This window comes from Stegostoma tigrinum, chromosome 1, assembly GCF_030684315.1.
Source record: "Stegostoma tigrinum isolate sSteTig4 chromosome 1, sSteTig4.hap1, whole genome shotgun sequence".
Classification (NCBI taxonomy): Eukaryota; Metazoa; Chordata; class Chondrichthyes; order Orectolobiformes; family Stegostomatidae; genus Stegostoma; species Stegostoma tigrinum.
This window is the reverse complement of record NC_081354.1, coordinates 103,492,907-103,515,932: the sequence shown is the minus strand read 5'-3', so window position 1 is coordinate 103,515,932 and position 23,026 is coordinate 103,492,907. Positions and strand designations below refer to the sequence as shown.

Here is a 23,026-nt window from a genome sequence, read left to right as displayed (position 1 = left end):
GCAGGTGAGACTGGGGGTGATATTTTCAAGTGGGCACCTCTGTGTACCTGAGACATCCCTCACCACCAGATGATAGTGCACCCTTGCCTTCCGCCCTACCTGGACATTAAAACTTACCCCACCCAGGCCCACACCTAGCCTTTCCATGATGCTTGAACCTTTCATGCTCAGTTCTCCCCAATTTACTTAGCTCAGGGACCTACTGGGACTGGCCTGGTTGCAACCACTAAGTTCTTGATGCTGCTGGGAGTTTTGGCCAATTGGATTGACCAGCCGTTCCAGAGGATAGTATCTCTTGCCATTGAGGAAGAGACTTCCCACTCGGCACCAAATGTAGCCCAGTCACAGCATGATGTGGCTGAGGGGCAGGCTTTGTCAGGTCTAACCTGTGACTTCCTTTCTGTCCAGGGCACCTGTAACATTCTGCTACTGGATTCTGATTGTCTGCTGAAGCTGCTGGGTATATGTAAGAAATGTTGCAGCCACTATATTCATTCTAATATTCTCAGATAAAATGAGACTCTTCTTGTTATAGTTGCATGGTAAAGTCACATCTGTTTGTAAATGTCATGTACTTATTATTGTAGGCTCTTATTGTGGAGCACCTGGAGTATCCATTATTTTTATTTTGTTTAAATCAAATGAGAATGGGCTCCGATGATTTTGTAAGTGCATACCAAAATGAGCAGCTGTTTCAACTGATTAGCAGTGTTTTCCATTAACAATTGTGAAAGATTAGTTCGGAGGAGGTGATGGCCTAGTGGCATTGTTGCTGGGCTATTAATCCAAAGATCCCAGGAATGGTTTGGGGACCTGGGTTCGATCCTGCCAGAGCAGATGGTGGAATTTGAATTTTAAAAATGTCTGGAGTCTAATATGACTGCAGATCCATTCATTAATGCCGCTGAGGGAAGGAAACTGCCATCCTTACCTTGACTGGTTTACATGTGACTCCAGATCCAGAACAATGCAGTTAACTCTTAAATGTCCTCTGGGCAATTTGGAATGGGCAATAAATGCTGGTTTAGCCAGGGACACTCTAATTATATGAATGAATTTAAAAAATGTCATTCACATGCTTATGTTCTAATTTCCATAAAGAATGGGAATAAGGGTAAAAAGTGGCTGAACTGGAAGGATTACAGTTCTGTCTAGTCAGAAAATATAGAGGTGTTAATTTCACAAGGCTGAACACAACGTTACCTTTCCTGTGTAATTATAGAGGAGCACCTCCTTTATAAACTCAAAGATATTGTAACTCAATAAAAAGCTTGAAATGAAATTGAATGTGACAGCTTTAAGTTAGTTCAGAACAAGTTCAGGACTGATCTCAAGAAGCAATTCTTCACATGTAGAATGACTAATGGCCTCTCGGTGGGAGCTGGTGACAGAAAACAATGTGGAATTACTCTCAAACTATTTTGGAATGGGGAGCAGGGAATATGTTGGGTATGTGCTACATTTAGAAAGTTTAGCTGTATGCATTGAACAGACACCATTGTGTATGCTTATTGTGATAAGAGAGTCTTCCATTTCTCTCGGAAGCTGATCCATTTGCTTTTCTGTGTGCTCCATCTTCTAACTCCTGCTGTTGCTCTTTGATTATTTCTACCTATTGTTCTCCTAGTTCTATGTCTCTTTTGATGGGCCTGATTTTGCTTCAGTAGAGCATCTAATGATATCTTTGCATGCCCTTGCATGCTTCAGTTCAAATGAGGTTTTCCACAATCGCATTCATCTTCAGCCAAAACGACCGAGTGGGTAATCCACATTTGGCCTCCTTTTGGAGATCCCAGCATCACAGATGTCAGTCTTCAATCAATTCATTCATCGCACGTGAAATTCCGCAGGCATTAGTTACAACTAAGGCTGCAGGCCCTAGTAAAAGACACAATTCAAGTTATTCGGCAGCTGTCATAACACTGGCATTGGCATAATAAGGTAAAAGATTGCCCAGATGGAGCCCATCCTCAAACCAGAGACCAAATCTAATTATCACCCTCAGAGTGAGAATAAATCAGCAGAAAACTACTGGAAGGCATTGTTGTCAGTGCTGTGAAATGGTACATGTATAGCTGCTTCCCAATGCTCAGTTTGCTTACTACCAGCATCACACATGATGTGACGTCATTACAGAATTGGTCTAAACAAAGACAGAAGAGCTGAATTACAGGTAAGAGTGACTGAGAGTGTCCTTGACATCAAGACTTGCAGTCAACCGAGTGTGGCATCAAGGAGCTCAAGCAAAATCTAAGACAGTGGGAAGTAAAGGGAAACCCTGAGTGGTTGGAGTCATATTAACACATGGGAGGATGTTTGTGGTTGTTACAAGACAATCATCTTCAGTTGCTTCCTCAATGATCTTCGGTCTGGAATCTAATCTTTCTTAAAAATCTGATGTTAGTAATATCTCTCCAGCTGCAAAACCTGAAAATTGCAATAAAGTAGGTGAATTGATGGGTTGCTGCCCAGAAAACGTTGCCTTGTGTATGGAAGCTGCTAAACATGCGGTCAGTGTAAAGATCTTTGCATACTTGTTAGATTTTCTCTGATGGAGGTATTGGTTAACAGGTGGACGGGAGTCAATGACAGCGCATGAATGGCTCTGCTACTCCATTACAAAAGCATATCTGATGTTACAGCAGAGTGTAATCCTGTTTCCTAAATTTGTAGTTCATCGCTGACATCATAAAACATGAAATCATAACGGGGGGAGGTAATGGCCTGGTGATAGTATTGCTGGAACAAAAACAAATTTGCTGGAAAAGCTCAGCAGGTCTGGCAGCATCTTTGAAAGAAAAAAAGAGTTAACATTTCAGGCCCTTCCTCAGAACTGTTGATGGCTGGGAAAATGTCAGTTCATATGCAGAAACTAGTGAGGTGTGTGGGCGAGGGAGTAAACAATGAGACAGAGCCCAAAGAGAGAGAAAGACAGTTGGTCAGACAAATGAGTTGCTAACAATCAGGCTGGGAGGGTGAATAGTTGTTAATGGGGACTGTTAGTGACTAACAACAGGGGGTGTGTCGTGGCAGACTATGTGGTAACAAGGTCTGGTGTGTGGGGTGGGGGGCTGGGACATGGGAGAGTTTAGGCCCTAAAATTATTGAACTCTGTATTGAGTCTGGAGGGCTGTAGGGCCCCCAAGTGGAAAATGAGGTGTTCTTCTCCCAGCTTTCGTTGGGCTTCACTGGAACACTGCAGCAAGCTGGAGTCAGAGATGTTGGCCAGGGAGCAGGATGGTGCATTGAAGTGGCAGGCAACAGGTAGTTCAGGGTCTTTTTTGTGAGCATAACATAGATGTTCTGCAAAGTAGTCGCCAAGTCGACGCTTCGTTTCCTCAATGTCGAGGAGACCACATTGTTTACAGCAAATGCAGTAGACTAGATTCTCAGAAGTGCAGGTGCAGTGTTGCTTCATCTGGAAGGTATGTTTGGGCCCTTGGATACTAGGGAGGGAGGAGGTAAATGGACAGGTGTTGCACCTTCACCGGTTACAGGGGTAATTCAGGTCTTTGCTCCAGGAAGAAGCAGAGAGCCCCAAGACCTTCCTGGTGGGGAATGGACGTGTAAAGGGATTGCTTGTCCATAGTAAAGTGGAAGCAGCTGGAACCAGCAAACTGGACGTTTTGAAACTGGCGTAAGGCGTCAGAGGAGCCCAGGCCTGAAATGTCAGCCTTTCTGCTCCTCTGATGTTGCTTGGCCTGCTGCGTTCATCAGATCTGCACCTTGTTATCTCAGATTCTCAAGCATCTGTGGTTCCTGCTGACTCATGGATGTATGTGGGTAGGAATTGGACCGGGGGAGCGAAGACTAAGTCATGGTAGGAAGAGTTGAGTTCTGTGGGGCAGGAGGAGGCTGAAACAATGGGTCTGCCCAGACAGCCCTATTTGTGCATTTTTGGGAGGAGGTAGAAATGAGCTGCCTGGGGCCAGGGGACTGTTATCTTGGAAGCAGAGGAGGAGAGATCATCGGATGAAATGAAATCAGTTACTATAGTGGATACAATGGCCTGATGTGCCATGGTGTGGTCATGGTCCAGGGGAAGATAGGAGGAGGTATCTGAGAGTTGGCGCTCAGCCTCTGCAAGGTAGAGATCAATACGCCAGACTGCAACTGCACTACCCTTATTAGCAGGGTATTATTGCTGGACTGTTATTCCAGAGACATTCTGGGGACTTGGATTTAAATCCCGTCATGGCAGATGGTGGAATTTGAATCCAAAGAAAATCTGGAATTAAGAATCTAAGGAAACTATTAATCTGTTGTTGATTGCCAGCAAATACTCGTCTGGCTCACTAACACCCTTTGTGGAAGGAAACTGCCATCCTTACCTAGTCTAGCCTACATGTGACTCCGGACCCATGGCAGTGTGGTTGACTCTTATTTGCCGTCTGGACAATAAATGCTGACCCCTCCTGTGATACCCTCATCCCATGAATGGAAGAAAAAAGACGATAGTCTCATGAATGTTCTCGCTTGTTCTTATTGCAGCAATTGCTATTTCATACATTTACCTAGCTCTCAAGGCTACAATGCTATATGAGATTTAACATTGTGGACCTTGTATCACATGACTATAAGTACCGAGACCCACAGTCTTGCTACATTATAAAGAAGATTATTCATATTTCATTCAATAGTTGCTTATGCTGAGCACAAAATATCCACTCACTCCACCACTGATGCTCAGTAGCAGCAGTGTGTACTGTCTACAAGATGCACTACAGACATTCACCAAACATCCTCAGACACCTTCTAAACCCACCTCCACTTTCATCTAGAAAGACAAGGGAAGCAAATATATTGGAACACATTCAAGTTTCTCTCCAAGCCACTCACCATCCTGACTTGGAAATTTATCGCCTTCCCTTCACTGTCGGGGTCAAAATGCTAGGATTCCCTCCCTTAATGGCGTTGCGGGTCAAACCATAGCAGGAGGACTGTTCACGAAGGAGTTCAAAAAGGCAGCTCACCACCACCTTATCAAGGGAAACTAGGGACAAGCAACAAATGCTGGCCAGCCAGTGACACCCACATTCCACAAAATGAATAAAGAAAACCGAAAAATCTTGTGGAAGACCAAATGCCTGTCCTATGTGCATGCTTAGCCTATTTGACTACTTCTAAGAACTGTGTGCAAACTGTCTTTGGCAAGAATGCTGATAAATTCCTGAATATCTGTTGAAGGCTCCAGCATGGACTTGGTAGGTTAAATCTGCAGTACCTGATGGATAGGTGAGGCAGTCAGGTCCAGCTAGATGGCTGGCACCAACAAGGGCTGAGGCTGAGAGTGAGGCAGGGTTGTAGCTATGCTATCATCCCAATCAGGATCTGACTCTTCCATGGTGCCTTATCTGTTTTCATGGGCTGCATCTCATTACTCCTGTGGTTCTGGGCTGAGGCAGAGTGCAGAACCGCTAAGATGCTCACAAAGGTCCTTTCAACACTATTATTCTGACTTTGCAATGCTGTTAGATTTTAACAAAGGTGTTGAGTTGCCACCCAAGGTTCCATCAGTGAGGGGCCAGTGCAGCGATCATAAAGTTGACCATTTGCGTCACCATTGACTGTATGGCCTGCAAGTTGTGCACAAATTTTTCCTGTCATTTAGAAATGGACTGCTGCAGTTCAAGAAGATAATTGACCACAATATTCTCAAGGTCACTTGAATCATCGGCCCTGCCAGCAATGCTTGAATCCTATGAAAAGAATAAAGATATCTTCTCTGGGCAGAAGTTGCCTGGAAGGCTGCCGAGTGAAATCAGGCCTTTTCTGTTGTACAGAACAGTTTTCTACATCAGGCTGTGTCGTTGAAGTCTTTGGCTGTTCTCTCCTTGCCATCGGGTGAGGATACTACATTGTCCTCCAACAGGCTTCCACACTGTAAGGATTCTGTGGATTCTATGGCTCTCAAAGGTAAGAGATGGACAGTGGTTACCAGTCCTAGGTTAAACAGAGTCACCTGAGTTACTATGAAAAGCCATTATGCTTCCTCATATGTCATATGTAAGAGTCAGTTTTCATCTGAGAATGCAAAGAGGCGAAGCAGACATAAACACATCAAGGCCTACCCCACAAGCTGTCAAGAATTCATGCTGCGAACAGACACCCTGCCCACATCATCTCAGGCTTTCTGTTTCGGAAGGGGCAGACTCTGATGCTGGCTCTCGCCCTGCTCTGACAGCCTGGTGCCAGTTATTTTGTCCCTGCTTATTCTGCAAAATAAAGTGATATGAGTTAAAGTTATCCACATCATGCATTTTGAGAATGTGGGGGCAAACACAGGTGTTGCTTCTGTGGCACAGATAAGAGTGTGAGGAGATCACAGTGAGGAATCTGGAAGGTGCAATATGCTGCAATAAGAGCAGAAGGAGATTACCACTTCTGGTCCGGCATTGTTACTGCTGGTGTGCCCCAAGAGTCTGTTTTTGTCTCCTTTTTTCGTTGAGCTCATATCCCTCTTGCAAAATCTTTCAAAACCACAGCATCTGTTTTCACTTTAGTTAGGTGTCGCTCCACTCCAACTCACCATCACCTGTCTTAACTCCCTCACTTACTCTAGTTTATGATATTGTTTATTTGATATCCAGTACTGGATGGAATTCCATGCTGTTAAAAATCGAATGGACTGAAGCTTCACCACAAGCAATTGAAGCCATATATTTGCTTCTCCAGTCACCAGCTCTAGTCCCCTGTCTGTGACTGAGCCAGCCTGCTTGCAACTGTGGTGTCCTGTTTAATTTCAGGATGAGCTTTCGATCATCCCTCCACAACATCATCCAGACTGCCTGTTTCCAGAAATCAGCTGCCCTCATCCCAACTTACACCAGGTCCCATTCACCTTTTGTGCTCACTGATCAACATTAATTAATTCCTGTAGATTCAGTTGTGCCTAACTGTAATCTCTTCCAGCCGTCAACCCTGTGAGATATCTGCTCTCTGGCCTTTTGAGCATCCTCCATTTTAATGTATTTTGAGGACGGGCCACTCAACCCGAAACGTTAATTCTTGATTTCTCTCCACAGATGCTGCCAGACTTGCTGAGCTTTTCCAGCAATTTCTGTTTTTGTTCTGATTTCTAGCATTCACTGTTCTTCTGTTTTTTCATTCTCAATTTTAATTGGCAGCTGTGCCTTCAGCTTCTTCAGCTCTAAGCTCTAGATTCCTTTCCTAAACTCTTTATCTTACTGCCTCGAGCTTGCTTTTTAAATTTACTCTGAAAGCCCACCTCTTTGGCCAAGCTTTTGATCATCTGTTTTGTTACCTCTTCACTGTCTCTCAAGAAATTGCCAAATATATTTCCAGTTAAATCAGTGATATTTGCATCATAATCTGCCAATGTTTTATCAATGATTTCCCTTACATAATAAGGTCAGAAATGTGGCCGTTCTCTGAATCAATGTTCGCTTTCATTTGTAACATTTTTCAATAATAAATTGGCAAGAAGTGGTAGTAATCAAAGAACACAGAATTTAATTGGTAAAAGCACCAAAGGGAAAATGAAAATTTTTTTTATGCATTGCCTGAAAGGGTAGTGGAACTAGATTCAGTAGTAAAATTGAAAAGGGAATTGAATGCATACTCAATGTAAAATGTTGCATGTCAATGGAGAAAGACCAGGGAAGTGACTAATTTGTTCATTCTTTCAAAGGCCCATCACGTCATTGTACTGCACAGTTATATCTTAGTGTAAATGACTAGTATACCCAATTTTGAGTGTTGCGCCATACATGGCCATTATAATAGGATGTATGCCACACAGTTTATACGCCATAATGCCTTAAAACGTGCGTTGGTTTGAGTGGTTTGATGCAGCTGGAACACTTAAAGTTATTTACCTGCCTGTTAAGGAACTGAGACTTGTTTATTTTGGTTATCTCAATATCCTCATTCAACACTCAGGGTAATTGAGTGTTGAGGTTTAACCTCTGCCAGTGGTTACTTTCAGGATGCATGGGTAGCTGAAAGGAGTTTGTCAACACATTGTCCTACATTTTGAATGTTTTATGACACTTTTCCAGTGAACACAGAACTATAATATATATGCCAACACTTATAGAATGTACAGAAAGTCCAGGGTGTCTTTTGATATCAGCCGTCATGTTTGGACAATGCCATTGGGTATTTGGGCCAATCATGGAATCTATATCACCACAGTCTGGGAGTGTGCCGTGGCCAGTTCTTCAAGTCCAGTGCAACCAATCAGCAGATTTGTGGTGAGGCGCTTGGGGAGCTCACAGAGACCGTACAGGTGTGTGGTCAGTCATCATTCAGGGCTGTCTTTCCAAGTCAGTGAGCAGGGTAACCATAGCCAATCAGAGGTCTAGTCATTGAAAGTCATGGGGGCTATCAGAGGTCAGTGCTATGGTGGGGACACTGAGGATGTCAATTTCAGAACAAAAATACAAAAGAACTGTGGAGGCAGTAAACCAGAAACAAAGTTCTGAGGAAGGGTCATTTAACCCAAAATATTAACTCTGATTTATCTCCATGGATGCTGCCAGACTTTCTGAGCTTTTCCAGCAATTTTTCTTTTGTTTTAAGTGAACTTCAGTGTTTGGAGGTGCAACACGGACATGCAGAAGGATGATAATTGTGGAAGGGGAGGCAACTCCGTGTGGAAGGGTGGGTGACGATGGCGCGAGGAAGAGCAATGAGTACTGCAGGAAGGAGTGTCGTCAATGGTCACCACCACTATGGCTTTAATGTGGGAAAACCCATGTTTGGCATAACTAAGCTGTGCATCAGGCTCAAAGGTTAACGAGGAAAGAACGTGCAGTTGATAGTTGAGTGGGAACATTGGAAGATCAAAGCTGAAGGAGTTGACAAGGAAGGGAAGGCCAAAAAGAACATGAAGGTTTGTCGATGGACTTAGACTGTGAAGCTGAGCCAGTGACTTACTCCGTCAAGCATGGCCCAAGTTGCCTTCCAATTTCAACTGAATTGTAAATGTGCAACTAAAATAGAAAATGCTGCCGCTACGGCTGGAGTGAGCTAAGTAAGTATTTTGATTTCATGGAGGGAGCAGGATCTACTTGTGCGTGATGTGAAGCCCTTCAAGGGATGATGGTATTAAATCAGCTGCTGACACAGAACAGGTTAAAGACATCTGTTATCACATAATTCTCTGTAGAGACCTCATGCATTGACCATCTGTCTCAACTATAAGCATCTTGACCATATCAGACAATGTTAGAAATTGCTCCTAACAGTGGCTATGAAACACAGGTAAGGTGAGGCAAGCTGTAAAGATTCACCTTAGTTGCAAAAATCACAATCAGCTTCCAAGGTTCTAAAGCCTGCATAAAGTGCAAGAGCTGCTCATTTCTCATCTTGGTCGATAAGATTTTCACACCAATATTCTGTTTGCATTGTTGCATTTCTTGGGTGCTGTCTGGGTTGGAGCGAGCGGACAAATTCTCATTATAGCTGCCATACGTACAATCTCCAACTGAATATGTGTCAAAAGTCCTGAGCAGCATACATCCGAATCAGGTCAATGGTCTGTAACAATGCGCAGAATTTCCAGTCATACATGCCCTCATGATACAGGAGAGTCACAGTTGCTTGTCTTCATTGGAATCCCATACAGATAAGAGAAAGAAACATTGGCACTACACTCTAGTTAGAGACAATAGTCAGATTGTCTTGTCATGAGTGTAGTGTATCTGAAAGGTAATACATTCTTTTGTCGGGGTCAACAAGGATTATAAGATGGCTCTTTCCCATCACATTTCAATATCGTGGGTTGATTATAGCACTGGACAGAGAGAAGACACTGCTTAATCCTTGGATTCATTGCCCTGGACAACTGGAGGACGTAAAAAGACTACATGGTAGACCATGAGGATTCATGAGAGCTGCAGCATTATACAGAGTAAGAAAATGATGTTTTTCAGAAGGTACGACACCTTTGACATCTCACAGTGCCGTAGTATTAGTCAGAGTAATACAGGCAGGACCTTTTTATTATCCCCATTTATTGGAATTGAGTTGTATGTTCAACTGTTTTGATATTGCAAAAGTCACATCAAATGTGTAATTTCAACTGTAAGTACAGCTTGAATAATAATATGAAAAATAACAATAAAATAATTAATGAATGATAATAAAAATTAAGGTGGCAAACTGATGGAAGTTTTCATAACATCTGACGCTTCCCCTTTCAATCATGAGAATATTTCATGCTAGTTTGGGTGCTATGGAAAGGATTGCTAAATTCAGACAGGGAGTGCGCTAAGGACGGATTAACTTCCTACTTTCATTCTTGTAGACGCAGCAAAAATGACAATTGCTGACAGCTGATGATGAAAAGTGAACATGACAGTGTATTTACAATGATGTTTCACCCATGTGCACTCAGAATGATGTCTTTCGCCTTTCCCACTCACTGTGTCTCAGTCCAGTCTCTATGTCTGCAACTGAGTCAGAGAGACCTGACCTAAAATAGAGCCGGCTTCTTTTTTTTCAGATAGATGACCTGATTCGGATGTTGCTGCTCAGGCCTTTTGACACATATTCAGTTGGAGATTGCACGCATGGCAGCTATAATGAGAATAATGAGAGTGGGGAACTCTGTGGCTACACGGCACAGCCATGCTGAGTGTCCTCCCTCGATGTATTTTCACCTTTAGGTTGAGCTCCCACAGGTTTGGGGATAGAAAGCTGGATAAAAGTGAAGGGGCTGGACAGTTCTGGATTGTTGTGAGAGCAGACTTCTAGGTGGTTTGAATGTGGTTCCTCCTTCAGCTAACACCACGTTATCTCCTTGACAGTATGGCCAATCTGAAGTGGCATCTAGGTCCCTCATTCCCCCTGGATGGTGCAGGGGTGTAGGGGAGCTGGTGATCCCTCCAGGGAATCTGTGCCTTTGTCCTCAAAAGCAGATGAGCTGATGTCCTAAGGGTTTATTCTCTTAATGCAGCAACAATGCAGATGTGATGCCTGCAAGAGAGAGAAAGAGTTATGAAGTAGAAATAGAAGTTTGGGCATGTTAAGAGTGCATTTCATTATGGTGGTAATGGGAGAGCACTAGCTCTTGACACTCATTGACATTACCATCACTTAACCCCCTTTTATCAACATCCTGGCAGTTACTATTAACCAGAAACTCAGCTGGACTAGCCACATAAATACAATGGCTACAGTGGCAGAGCAGGCTTGAGTGGCTGAATTGCCTACTCCTGCTCCTAGTTCTTATGTGTGTTCTTATGTAAGAAGAGGTCAGAGGTTAGGAATCCTGCAGGGAGTAGGTCACCCTCTGTCTCCCGAAGCATGTGTGTGATGGAATACTTGCCTGGGTGAATGCAGCTCCATCAACACGCAAGAAGTACATCCAAGAAAAATCAGCCCATTTGATTGGCACCACACCCACAACTTTCAGTCCCTCCACCACCAACACTCGGTACCAGCAGCGTCTACTACCTACAAGAAATTAATCAAATTCATCAAAGATCCTCAGACAGCACCTTCCAAACCCATGGCCACTTTCATCTAGAAGGGCAAGGGCAGCAGGCACATGGGGACACCAGCACCTCCAAGTTCCCTTCTAAGCCACCCACCAATCTGACTTGGAAATGTCACCTTTCCTTCACTGTTGCTGGGTCAAAATCATGGATTTCAATCCCTAATGACATTGTGGGTCTAGTTACAATACATGGACTGCAATTTTTCGAGAAGGCAGCTCACCATCATCTTTGGAATTACAATGAGAGATGGGCCATAAATATTGGCCAGGTAAACAACAAGTGAAAAAAGCAATTTAAGGAAGGGCAATGATTCTTGATTTCCAGGATTTGGAAGTGTTGGCATTGCCACATGAACAGACATGGACCTCTGTACCAAAGCAAGATTCTCTCCTTCCTCACCATAGCATGCGAGGAGAATGAAAGTTAGACACCTCACCACCCATCCTCATCTTTACTTCCTACTGGTTACCATTTTCTCCTGAAATAACTCAAAGGGAGGGACAGAGTGAGATGAAAGTCTGGCTCAACAGTTAACGTTTATGTCATTCAATGAAAGATAGTGGGGTATCTTAAGTGTGGGAGTAAGAAGAGCAGAAGGCGTGCAGAGAAAGTAGACTGGGATATTGAGATGGGTGAGTGAAATTGAGGGAAGATGCTGCATGTAATAGTGGGAGAGGTAGACCAGGAGCCAATGGCAGCGCTAGAGTGAGTTACCCCAGAGGAGATGTGGCACGTTCCTTGCAGTGTCCAGAAAGTCATAAAATTACTTCTTGCACTGTCGGGTGTTGCTTTGGGCCATGGTTACCACATTAGCCCTCCAGATAACTTCAGTCCAAGCTGCTATCTTGGTCTCCTCTGGTGTTCCTGACGAAAGGGGTTGGCCCTCCTTGCCACCATCCAGTTGACTAGGACCTCCAGGTTCCTGTCAGCAAATGAGGATGCCAACCTGTTTCTGCTGGCGGTTTCCAGAACAGTTCGTCAAGCACTGTGACTGTAAAAGGTAGTTTGGGGCTTGCACTGATTGACCTGGTACACGTGAGGTTTACTATGGTGCCGGTGGCTAGGATTCCAGAAGGTCCTGGCGATGGTGAGCACTTCTGCTGCTAGTGAACACAAGGTGGTGGGACAGCAGCACCATTGAGGCATGGGTGTACCCAGTGAGGTGAGCTGTGAATTGTGTGAGATAACTTGCTGGAGCTCATAGAGACAAACCCTGTACAAAGCTCTCTGAAATTAATAGTTTTGGTAAAATTCAGTCCCTGGTTCTCCCATGGTCATCACAATGGAGAATTGAGATAGCCAAATGTAGATTGTGTGGGTTCAGGTGGTCAATGACAATTGATTTTTCTGCAAAAAAAAGTGTTCTGCATTTTGTGAATCAACTTGTATCTCTACGAAGCAACAAAAACTGGTCCATTGATTTATTTTCCTGATTTTACCCATGTAATGTTATCCCGCATCACCCCACCCTGATTCAGAAATCACCATCAGATTAACATTAGGGTTACTTTTGAGTCAGCTGCTGGGTTAACCTTGCTCCATCCTGAATAAATATTAATTCGATCATATTAATATGCTTCTTTTATACAATTACCTTTGTCTTTTGGAATTTCCATGAGTAGTCAAGCCAAGTGCAGGGGAAAAAAAGAAACAACCATTCTCTGCAAAACTAGAAAAGAAGCAATTTAATGATAAAGAAAAATATTAACATGCTTAGGAACCGATCAGGTTATGTAAAATCCAAAAGAGAATACTATTATTGTCCTAATATGTGACTAGCATTACACATGAACATAAAAAGTTTATTAAAAAGACAGGAGCTGCAAATCGGGCCCTTGTGAACGCCACCTCCAGTTTTTTGTCTAAAGAGGCCACATATTAAATAATCTTGGAAAAATATCCTCTGAATATGCACAGCAACAAAACATGCAAAGTGTTGTAGAAAAACACACCTACTTGTCACAAAATAAATAATCGTGTGCATTTTTGTTTCTAGCAATCATTGGGTATTGTTTGTTGCTTGGTCCAAAAAATAAATATATATATGAGAAGTTTGCACAGGATATTTTGCACGGTACAGACTTGTTTTTGTCATACAAGTGTAGAATTTTCTGATACTACTTTATATCTTTCTGCAGGAGTTACAACAGTGCTTACAATGACAACTCTGAGCATCAGCGCTCGAAACTCGCTCCCTAAAGTTGCATATGCAACTGCCATGGATTGGTTTATTGCTGTCTGCTATGCCTTTGTGTTCTCTGCATTAATAGAATTTGCCACGGTGAATTATTTTACAAAACGAGGCTGGGCTTGGGATGGCAAAAGTGTTGTGAATGATAAGGTAAGGCATTCTTTCAGCTACATTTAATCGAATCTCAATTTGCGAACCATGACAGTGTAGCAGATTCATTGTCTATGCTTTTGGAACATAAGTTCACCATACAATCTAGTGCAAAACAATGCAGTAAATGACGATCCCAGATTGAATGTGCTGAGTTTGCTGAGATTATCAATTGAGAAACACAACTATAGCAATAGTAACCTCAAAAACATAGTCCGAATTTCCATCCTGATCACTCCCAAGTGATTGCATTGATATGTGAGACATTGGGTGATATCAGTTAAGGTCATAAGATAAAGCAGTAGATCTAGGTCATTTGGCCCATGTGGTCTCTCTGCCATTTGGTCATGTCTGATATGTTTGTCAACACCATTTCTTGCCTTCTTCCCATAACCCTTGATCCTTTTATTAATAAAGAGTCTATATCTGTCTTAGATACACTCAATAACTTGGCCTCCACAGCCGTCTGTGTCAATGCATTCCACAGATTGACCAACTTCTAGCTGAAGAAATTCCTTCTCATCTCAGTTTCAAAGGATTGTCCCATTACTCTGAGATTGTGCTCTCAGATCCAAGTCTCTCCTGCCAATGAGGTATCCCCTCATCTTTCTCAACACCATCAAATACAGACCAGAGCCCTCAAACACTCCTCATCTGAAAAGCCTTTCAGCCACAGTGGACCCAGCACTGATCCTTTTGGCACACCACTGGTCACAGGCCTCCAGTCCAAAAAACAATCCTCCACCATCACCCACTGTCTCCTACCTTCAAGCCAATTCTGTATACAAATGGATACCATGTGATCTAACCTTGCCAATGAGTCTACCATGCGGAACCTTGTCAAACACCTTACTGAAATCCATATAGACAATGTCCACTGCTTTGCCTTCATCAATCATATTTGTCACTTCTTCAAAAAACTCAATCAAGTTAGTGAGATAACAAGGTGTAGAGCTGGATGAACACAGCAGGCCAAGCAGCATCAGAGGAGCAGGAAAGCTGCGATTTCGGGTCTGGTCCCTTCTTCAGAAAATAAAAATCAAGTTAGTGAGACTTTCCCAAGCACAAAGCCATGTTGGCTATTCCCAATAAGCCCTTGCTTTTCCAAATACACATAAATCCCGTCCCTCAGAATCCAGTCCAACAATGTATCCACCACTGACATCAGGCTCACCGCTATATAGTTCCCTGGCTTTTCCTTCCTACTCCTCTCAAATAAAAGCACCACTTTAGCCATCCTCCAGTCTTCCAGCACCTCACCCTAGGCCATTGTATCTGCTAATATTTTAGCAAGGGGCCCAACAATGACTCCCCTAGCTTCCCACAAAGTTTTGGGATACATCTAAACAGGCTCCCCTTTGCGATTCATCAGGACTCTGCTCCCAGCATGATTCAGGTGGAACCTGTCCCATCAGAACAGCTTCTTCCTTCCCAAGTACTGACACCAATGTCTCTTGAATTCAAACCCATTTGTTCCCCACCAATCTTTGAGCCACATGTTTACCTCTTTAATCTTGTTCACCCTGTGCCAATTAGCTTGTGGTTTAGGTAGTAATTTGCAGATTATTACCTTTTCAGTTCTGGTGTTTAATTTAGCCTCGAGCTGCTCATATTCCCTCAGCAGAAGCTCTTTCCTTTTTCTACTGCTATCATTGGTACCTGCATGGACCACAACAAATGGATCTTTCCCCTCTCGCGGGAAGTTCCTCTGCAGCCCAGTTGAGATATCCTGAACCCAGCCATCACCTAGAGACTAAATTATGAGGTGCCTTAACGGACTACTTTAATCATTCATATTTGTATGCAAGAACAAAACTTGACAAAGAGGACTCCTGCCCAGGTGTTTGTATTCTGCAAATGCAATGATCCTTTACTTTCAAGAGTAAGTTGAGTCTTTGCCAGTCATTCGTTGAAAATGTGCAGTTGGAACATTTGGGCTTATGTTAGTCTTTGGCATTAACACAAAATGGACAGTAACAATTTTCCAAGTTTATACCTCATTCAGTTGTCTTTCGCAAGAGAGAGTTGTGTGGAGAACAAAACAGACTTCTCACTCACTGTCTCTCATTTTGTGCTGCCGTCCATTACTAATTTTGAGCTCTTTACTTTTAATTTATTTTAAATATCAATAGATCAATAAAATTATGTGGATTGTAATTTATTATGACTACATTCACAGAGGTTGAGCCTGACTACCTGAATCAAATTGCTCCACTCAATCATAAACTCCTGGAGGGCTACAAGATTTTCACTCATCTAAATTGTATCCTCATCACCTTCAAAAAATGAACTTAACTGTCAGTCAAGATTCAATAGATATGTTTATGACAGTGTATTTACAGAGTACGTACTTCAAATAAAATTTGAAGAACATGTTAGAAGCGCCGTATAAATGTAATACTACTCTTCAAAAAAAAACCCACAATAAAGGGAAACATGAAACAGCAACTTCTAAGAAAGCAATGGTACAAATCTTTTTTTTTGTGACTCCTCATTTCTTTGTCTGTTAGAACTAGGTAAGCATAGAAAATTAAAAGCTTTAGGGGTGGGATGTTGGGGAGAATCCAACCTGATCATTTATTGTTCTCGAAAATGGGCACTAATAATTCAGCAACTTTTTACATCATGCTCTCAACTTTTATCCTTATTCACTTCATTAAATGGCCCATAAATGTCAAATAGATCCAGTAAGGCAAAAAATGGCAATATCTTGTATTGGAAATTAAATTTATTAGAACAGTACGTTAGTGAGTCTGCTCATCTGGCACAGCAGCAGCGTCCCTACACCTTACACCAGGAGGCCTAGGTTCAAGTTCTTGCTCTGGCAACATATGATGAAATTTCTGAATAGGTTGATTTGACAAGATCTGGCAGTAGGAAATCCTTTTCTTGACTTTGAGTTGAAATGTCATTTTGGTGTTTTATTCTGTATCCAAATACTCTTCATTTGACGTGGGAATCCATAGTAGCCTTAGGACTTGGGGTTTTAATCGTTTTTAAATTCACCATATAGGGCTGCTGTCTCGTTAGATGGTGATGCTTCTATTAAAGACATATTTGAAACACTATTACAACAGCTGTAATAGTATGATGATATGATCTAATAAATATCTGTTGGTCATCAAACACTTTTCTGCTGGGAGGCAGAGCATCATTTTCAGGAATTGACTGTAATGCAAAAATAAACACAGAGGGGCCTGCTGAGACAGATGTTTGCTATTTATGTGTAATGAAATAATATTTAATATCTCTGTTAATGTTTTGCATGATGTTTCAATGATGTTTTAAAACATGGATACATGTGACCTCTCGAGATTCTCCTGATTTTGTGCAATAACTTTGATGCGAGAGTGATGAAGCTCAAAATAAATAGCATGAATGACCTTTCCACACCTGCAGAACTGCCTGGCACATGGGACACATTACTTTTCTGTTGCTGAGACTTGATACGTTAGCACATTCATGTTATATTACCAGCTGCAAATTTTATCATGTGACAATTGCATGCATTTCAGATCCTGGTGGCACACTCTGATGGATCAATTGGAAAGTCATTAAGTCTCTAAGTTTTACATAACCAACCGCCCCACCCCTCCCACCAGTTAGCGTTTCCATTGTGGGGGTGATGTTTTGTCTATTCATTCATGGGATGTGAACGTCACTGGCCAGGCCTGCATTTATTGCCCATCACTAATTGCCCAGAGGACAGTTTAGAGTCAATGACATTGCTGTGGGCCTGGAGTCACATGTAGGCCAGACCCAGTAAGGATGGCAATTTCCTTCCCTAAAGGACATTAATGAACCAGAAGGGTTTTTTTGACACATGACATTGGATTCAAGATCATCATTAGACTCTTAATTCCTGATTTTTACTGAACTCAAATTCTACCATCTGCAGTGGCAGGATTCAAACCTTGGTCCCAGATCATTACTAGAGTACCTGGATTAACAGTCTAACGGTAATACCACTAGGACATCAGCACCCCCAAAAGTTCCTGAGAAAGCATTATTTCTCACTTTAGCGTAATAGGTCTTATGGTTTCCTTTATCCAGAGTTAGCTGGAAGCAGACAACCTTTGTGTCTGTTTCAGCTGGAATGTCTAAACAATACAGGGGGGTCAGAAGTTTCTAGAAATACAATCATGTAATCAGCCTCAGTCAGGATCTGGCAATGTTATCCATTTTTAAAAGAAAGAATGTAAACATGGAAGAGAATGTGGTTTTCTTTGGGATCTTTCTTCATGTTTTCTGGCCAAAACTCTTGTCAGAGGCATGCAGACCATTACATTGATATGAGCCATTTGTGCCAGCATCATTCAAGTATCATGTTGGGAATGGGATCTTTTAATGCTTCAAAGTCAGCATCATTCCAGGTGATTAGAGGACAGTCTTTACCAGATGCATATGGTAATAACAATGATCTGAAAGGCTGAATATTATATATCTGCACCCACAGGTCTGAGCCTTTTTATGCATGATACCTGCATCCATTCATAAGCATTTCCATTGTGAGGGACCCTGTGGATATCCATCTCCCGTGGCAGCATTATCCCTTCCATGAGATGAACACATTTTTGGATCTATTCATACATTTTTCTGTTGCTACCATTTTAATTTAATTCAAATTTTTGATTTTTCCAGATATTCTGTCTTTCCTTTTGCTTTACGAAGCTTACTTTAGTAAACAAAATAAATTGACAAAAGAACCACAAGTATTTTGAAGAACATATTTTTAACGCAATGAGTTGTAATAACCTGGATTGAATGCCTGATGAAAGGCTGATGCAGTAACAACTTTGGAATTGAAATTGGCAGGTCTATGCACAAAAGCAGAGAACGGGATACCCATTTCAAAGAGCCACAATGGGTTAAACAGCAGTGTATTGTGCAGTCTCATTCTCTGATCCTGCAGAAAGAAGAATAAATCAATGAATACTTTTCATTTACTTCCACAGAAGAAAGACAAGGCTTCTGTCATGAAGAAAAATAATGCTTATGCAGTGGCAGTTGCCAATTACGCACCAAACATCACCAAGGACTCAGCACTACCAACAATTGCAAAGAGTGCAGCTGCAGAGCCAAAAGAAGCCAAACCAGAGACCAAGCCCCAAGAGGCCAAGAAAACATTTAACAGCGTAAGCAAAATTGACAGAATGTCCAGGATAATGTTCCCTGTTTTATTTGGAACTTTCAATTTAGTGTACTGGGCCACATATTTAAACAGAGAAACTGTTGTTAAAGAGATGAGTGATGGCGCAGCAAAGTAATCATTGATGCATTTTAAGGCAAGTGGAATTTCTAAAGGGTAAGAATGCCAAATGCAACCTGTAATTGCTAATCTATGTACTTTGGTATGTTTATAGAAATAAGCCTTTATTTTGTCATGATTCATACACAGAAGAGTTGCAAAGTCCACATGATCCACAACATGATTTGGAAAATGAATTATACTGCGATCTCAATGAAAGGACAATTGAAACAAGATATTAGGCATTAGAAGGATGCGGAATAAGATGTGGAATGGGTTGTGATGATGAGTGGGTCATTTTTGATTTGAATACCCGTGGGATTAACCTGGCAAAACAGACGATTCATTCATTGTAGATTGCACAACATTTGCTTCATGGAAAATAATTGAATGCAAATAAGGTGTGATCTATAGTGGTTGACCAATCACTACCGGGTTGCCAACTGGCTGTAAAATTGAAATTCACCTAATGGTGAAAACTTGGGTTCATACATTCAAAGTTTGTACCACACAACTGTTTGCAAGGTTTTGCATTGCAGATACTTAAAATCAAAAAAGAGTTCATATGTTAGCACTTATTGGTTGAAAAAAATTATTAGGTTGCACTTCTGTCATTTTTTATTGTAAGACCACATGCTATATGAAAGTGTTGATGATTACAGTAGTACTTAGTGATTTTTAATTTCTTCAGTCTAGTACACAACTGACATCGGTTCTAGTGCAAAACTTTTACTTGTAAAAAGAAATGTTTCTTATATACTGCGAGAGATAATTAATGTTTAAATAAACACAAGAATTAGGTTTCTCAACAAGATTTCATAACACAACTTTAATGTTTATTTTATTGTATTTCTTCAACATTTGTTTTGTGCTGCCATTTTGGTTTTAATGTTAAATATGACGCATGTGATTTGGGGATTTGCATGATGATACTGGTGCTGAGGTCACAGAGCACATTGTGTGACTTACCCAACAATGGCATCATACAATGCACAGACAAAGTGCCTCAGTAACCACATTAACAAATCTGAAATCCATTTTATCTCCTGAACCAACTTTAACAATGCAGAACCTTGAGGGATACAATAAAGAAAAATGAACTCAAAGCTGTGTTTGATAGATTTTCTTGTATAAAGTCAACGTTTTGAGTTTTAAAAAAAAATGCACTGAAGTGCCATGATTGCATATTGAGGAAATGAAGACATTTTCTTCTGGAATTATTTAAGGTTCAATGGGGTAAATGCATTTTCTTTTAAAGATCATGACTGTATATAGTTGTCAATATCTTTAAGTATTTTAATGAAATGGACCAAATGGATTAATGTTAGCAACAGCAAGCTGCTCTTAAATTTTCACAGGATTTCTTATTGCTGATGTATTTATTTAAGATGAGAAATACCCAATTTCAACTTGTGCTGGAATTTGGAGATGACTAGGCGGAAGCAGGTAGCAAACCATCTGCACGCCTCCCCTTCCTCCCCAGCCACTCCCAGGAAATATTAACTTTAGAGTCTCATTTGCAGAGGAAATAAAATTGCTGCTGAATAGGAGTCAAAACTGGTGGAAGTTCAGATTCTGCCAAGGACTCAAGGAATCTGATTCAAACAGAATGGGTGATGAGAAGACCAGTCAGTCACAAATTTTTTGTGTGTGTGCTGAGTGTGTGTGTGCGCCTGTATGTGTGAGAGAGAGTGTGGTTGTGTGTGTTGAGTGTGTGTAAGTGTGTGTGTGTGAGGGAGAGAGAGTGTGGGTGTATGTGTGCATGTATTGTGTGTGTGTGTGTGAATGTGTGTGTGTGTGGAGTGTTGAGTGTGAGTGTGTGTGTGAGAGAGAGAGTGAGTGAGAGAGTGTGTGTATGTGTGTGTGCTGAGTGTTGAGTGTGTGTGTGTCTGTGTGTTGTGTGTGTGTGTGTTGACTGTGTGCGAGTGTGGATGGCTGAGTGTGTGTGTTGAATATGTGTGTGAGAGAGAGTGTGTGTTTGTATGTGCGCTGAGTGTGTGTGTGTTAGGTGTGAGTGTGTGAGTGTTGTGTGTTGGGTGTGAGTGTGTGTGTGTTGGGTATGCATGTAGGAGCTGAAATTTGCCTTGTCAAGATAAGCCATAAAGAATCTTTAAAAACTAATGGAATAATTAGTGACTTACAGCTCCTGTGGGTCGAATAATGCTGGTGCCAGATTCCTCACCAGGAATATTTGGACTTCTGTTCCTTGGCTTGCATTTCAACGCCACACAAGCTCACTTACAGACTTTGCGCTGCCAGATTTTTCTGACAGGTTGGATACTGTATAGAGCTTGGTCTTCCACAGTACAAACTATATATGCATTGGATTGTTGCAGTTGTAATATTGTGCTGCTATTAATCCCCATTTTTTCAAGGACAATACCTGAATTCAGACAAGTAAAAGTTGTGGACTGTGGGCATACATCAGGCCTGTAGCACAAGAACAGCTCGACCACCCCGCAATCCTAAGCAAACACCTCTACAGATGTGATAATGGGAACTGCAGATGCTGGAGAATCCAAGATAATAAAATGTGAGGCTGGATGAACACAGCAGGCCCAGCAGCATCTCAGGAGCACAAAAGCTGACGTTTCGGGCCTAGACCCTTCATCAGAGAGGGGGATGGGGTGAGGGTTATGGAATAAATAGGGAGAGAGGGGGAGGCGGACCAAAGATGGAGAGAAAAGAAGATAGGTGGAGAGGAGAGTATAGGTGGGGAGGTAGGGAGGGGATAGGTCAGCCCAGGGAAGATGGACAGGTCAAGGAGGTAGGATGAGGTTAGTAGGTAGGAGCCGACGCCGACGGAACCCCGCCACGGCCGACGACCTCATCGCTCCGCCCACAACTTCCACAGCCAGCAACCCCAGAGAACACAGTCACACTGAACCCTGCTGCATCTTCACCATCCCCCCAGACCTCCCACTAACTGAGGACGAATGGTCAGTCCTTAGTAAGGGGCTCACCTTTGTCCCCCAACAACCATACATCAACGAATACCAGTCACGATTGGACATAGAACAGTTTTTCCACCGCCTTCGCCTCCACGCCTACTTCTTCAACCGGGAGCCTAACCCTCCCTCCACTGACCCCTTCACCCGCTTCCAACACAAGTCCTCCTCCTGGACACCACCCCCAGGCCTCTTACCCTCCCTTGACTCTTCATCTCTAACTGCCGTCGAGACATTAACCGCCTCAACCTCTCCACCCCTCTCACCCACTCCAACCTCTCCCCCGCAGAACGGGCAGCCCTCCGCTCCAACCCCAACCTCACCATCAAACCCGCAGTGAAGGGTGGCGCAGTGGTAGTATGGCACACTGATCTCTACATCGCCGAGGCCAGATGCCAACTCTCCGACACCACCTCCTACTGCCCCCTCGATCATGACCCCACACCCGAGCACCAAACCATCATCTCCAACACCATTCATGACCTCATCACCTCAGGGGACCTCCCACCCACAGCCTCCAACCTCATTGTTCCCCAACCCCGCACGGCCCGTTTCTAACTCCTTCCCAAAATCCACAAACCTGCCTGCCCTGGTCGACCCATCGTCTCAGCCTGCTCCTGCCCCACCGAACTCATCTCCACCTATCTGGACTCCATTTTCTCCCCTTTGGTCCAGGAACTCCCCACCTACGTCTGTGATACCACCCATGCCCTCCACCTCCTCCAGGACTTCCAATTCCCTGGCCCCCAACACCTCATTTTCACCATGGACGTCCAGTCCCTATACACCTGCGTTCCGCATGCAGATGGCCTCAAGGCCCTCCGCTTCTTCCTGTCCTGCAGGCCCGACCAGTCCCCCTCCACCGACACCCTCATCCGCCTAGCCGAACTCGTCCTCACCCTCAACAACTTCTCTTTCGATTCCTCCCACTTCCTACAGACTAAGGGGGTGGCCATGGGCACCCACATGGGCCCCAGCTATGCCTGCCTCTTTGTAGGTTACGTGGAACAGTCCCTCTTCC

General features: G+C 42.8%; 1 protein-coding gene across 10 annotated transcripts in view; it reads left to right on the top strand.

The window, feature by feature from the left end:
- Window positions 1-21,594, top strand: part of LOC125458109 (gamma-aminobutyric acid receptor subunit alpha-2) — a 222,924-nt gene extending 201,330 nt beyond the window's left edge. For all 10 annotated transcript variants that reach the window (XM_048543026.2, XM_048543028.2, XM_048543033.2 and 7 more), the window contains exons 9-10: window positions 13,607-13,809; window positions 18,765-21,594. In XM_048543026.2, coding sequence (XP_048398983.1) covers window positions 13,607-13,809; window positions 18,765-19,076 — 515 coding nt within the window. In that variant the 3' untranslated portion in view covers window positions 19,077-21,594. The remainder of the gene's footprint in view (window positions 1-13,606; window positions 13,810-18,764) is intronic.
- Window positions 21,595-23,026: the final 1,432 nt, after the last annotated feature.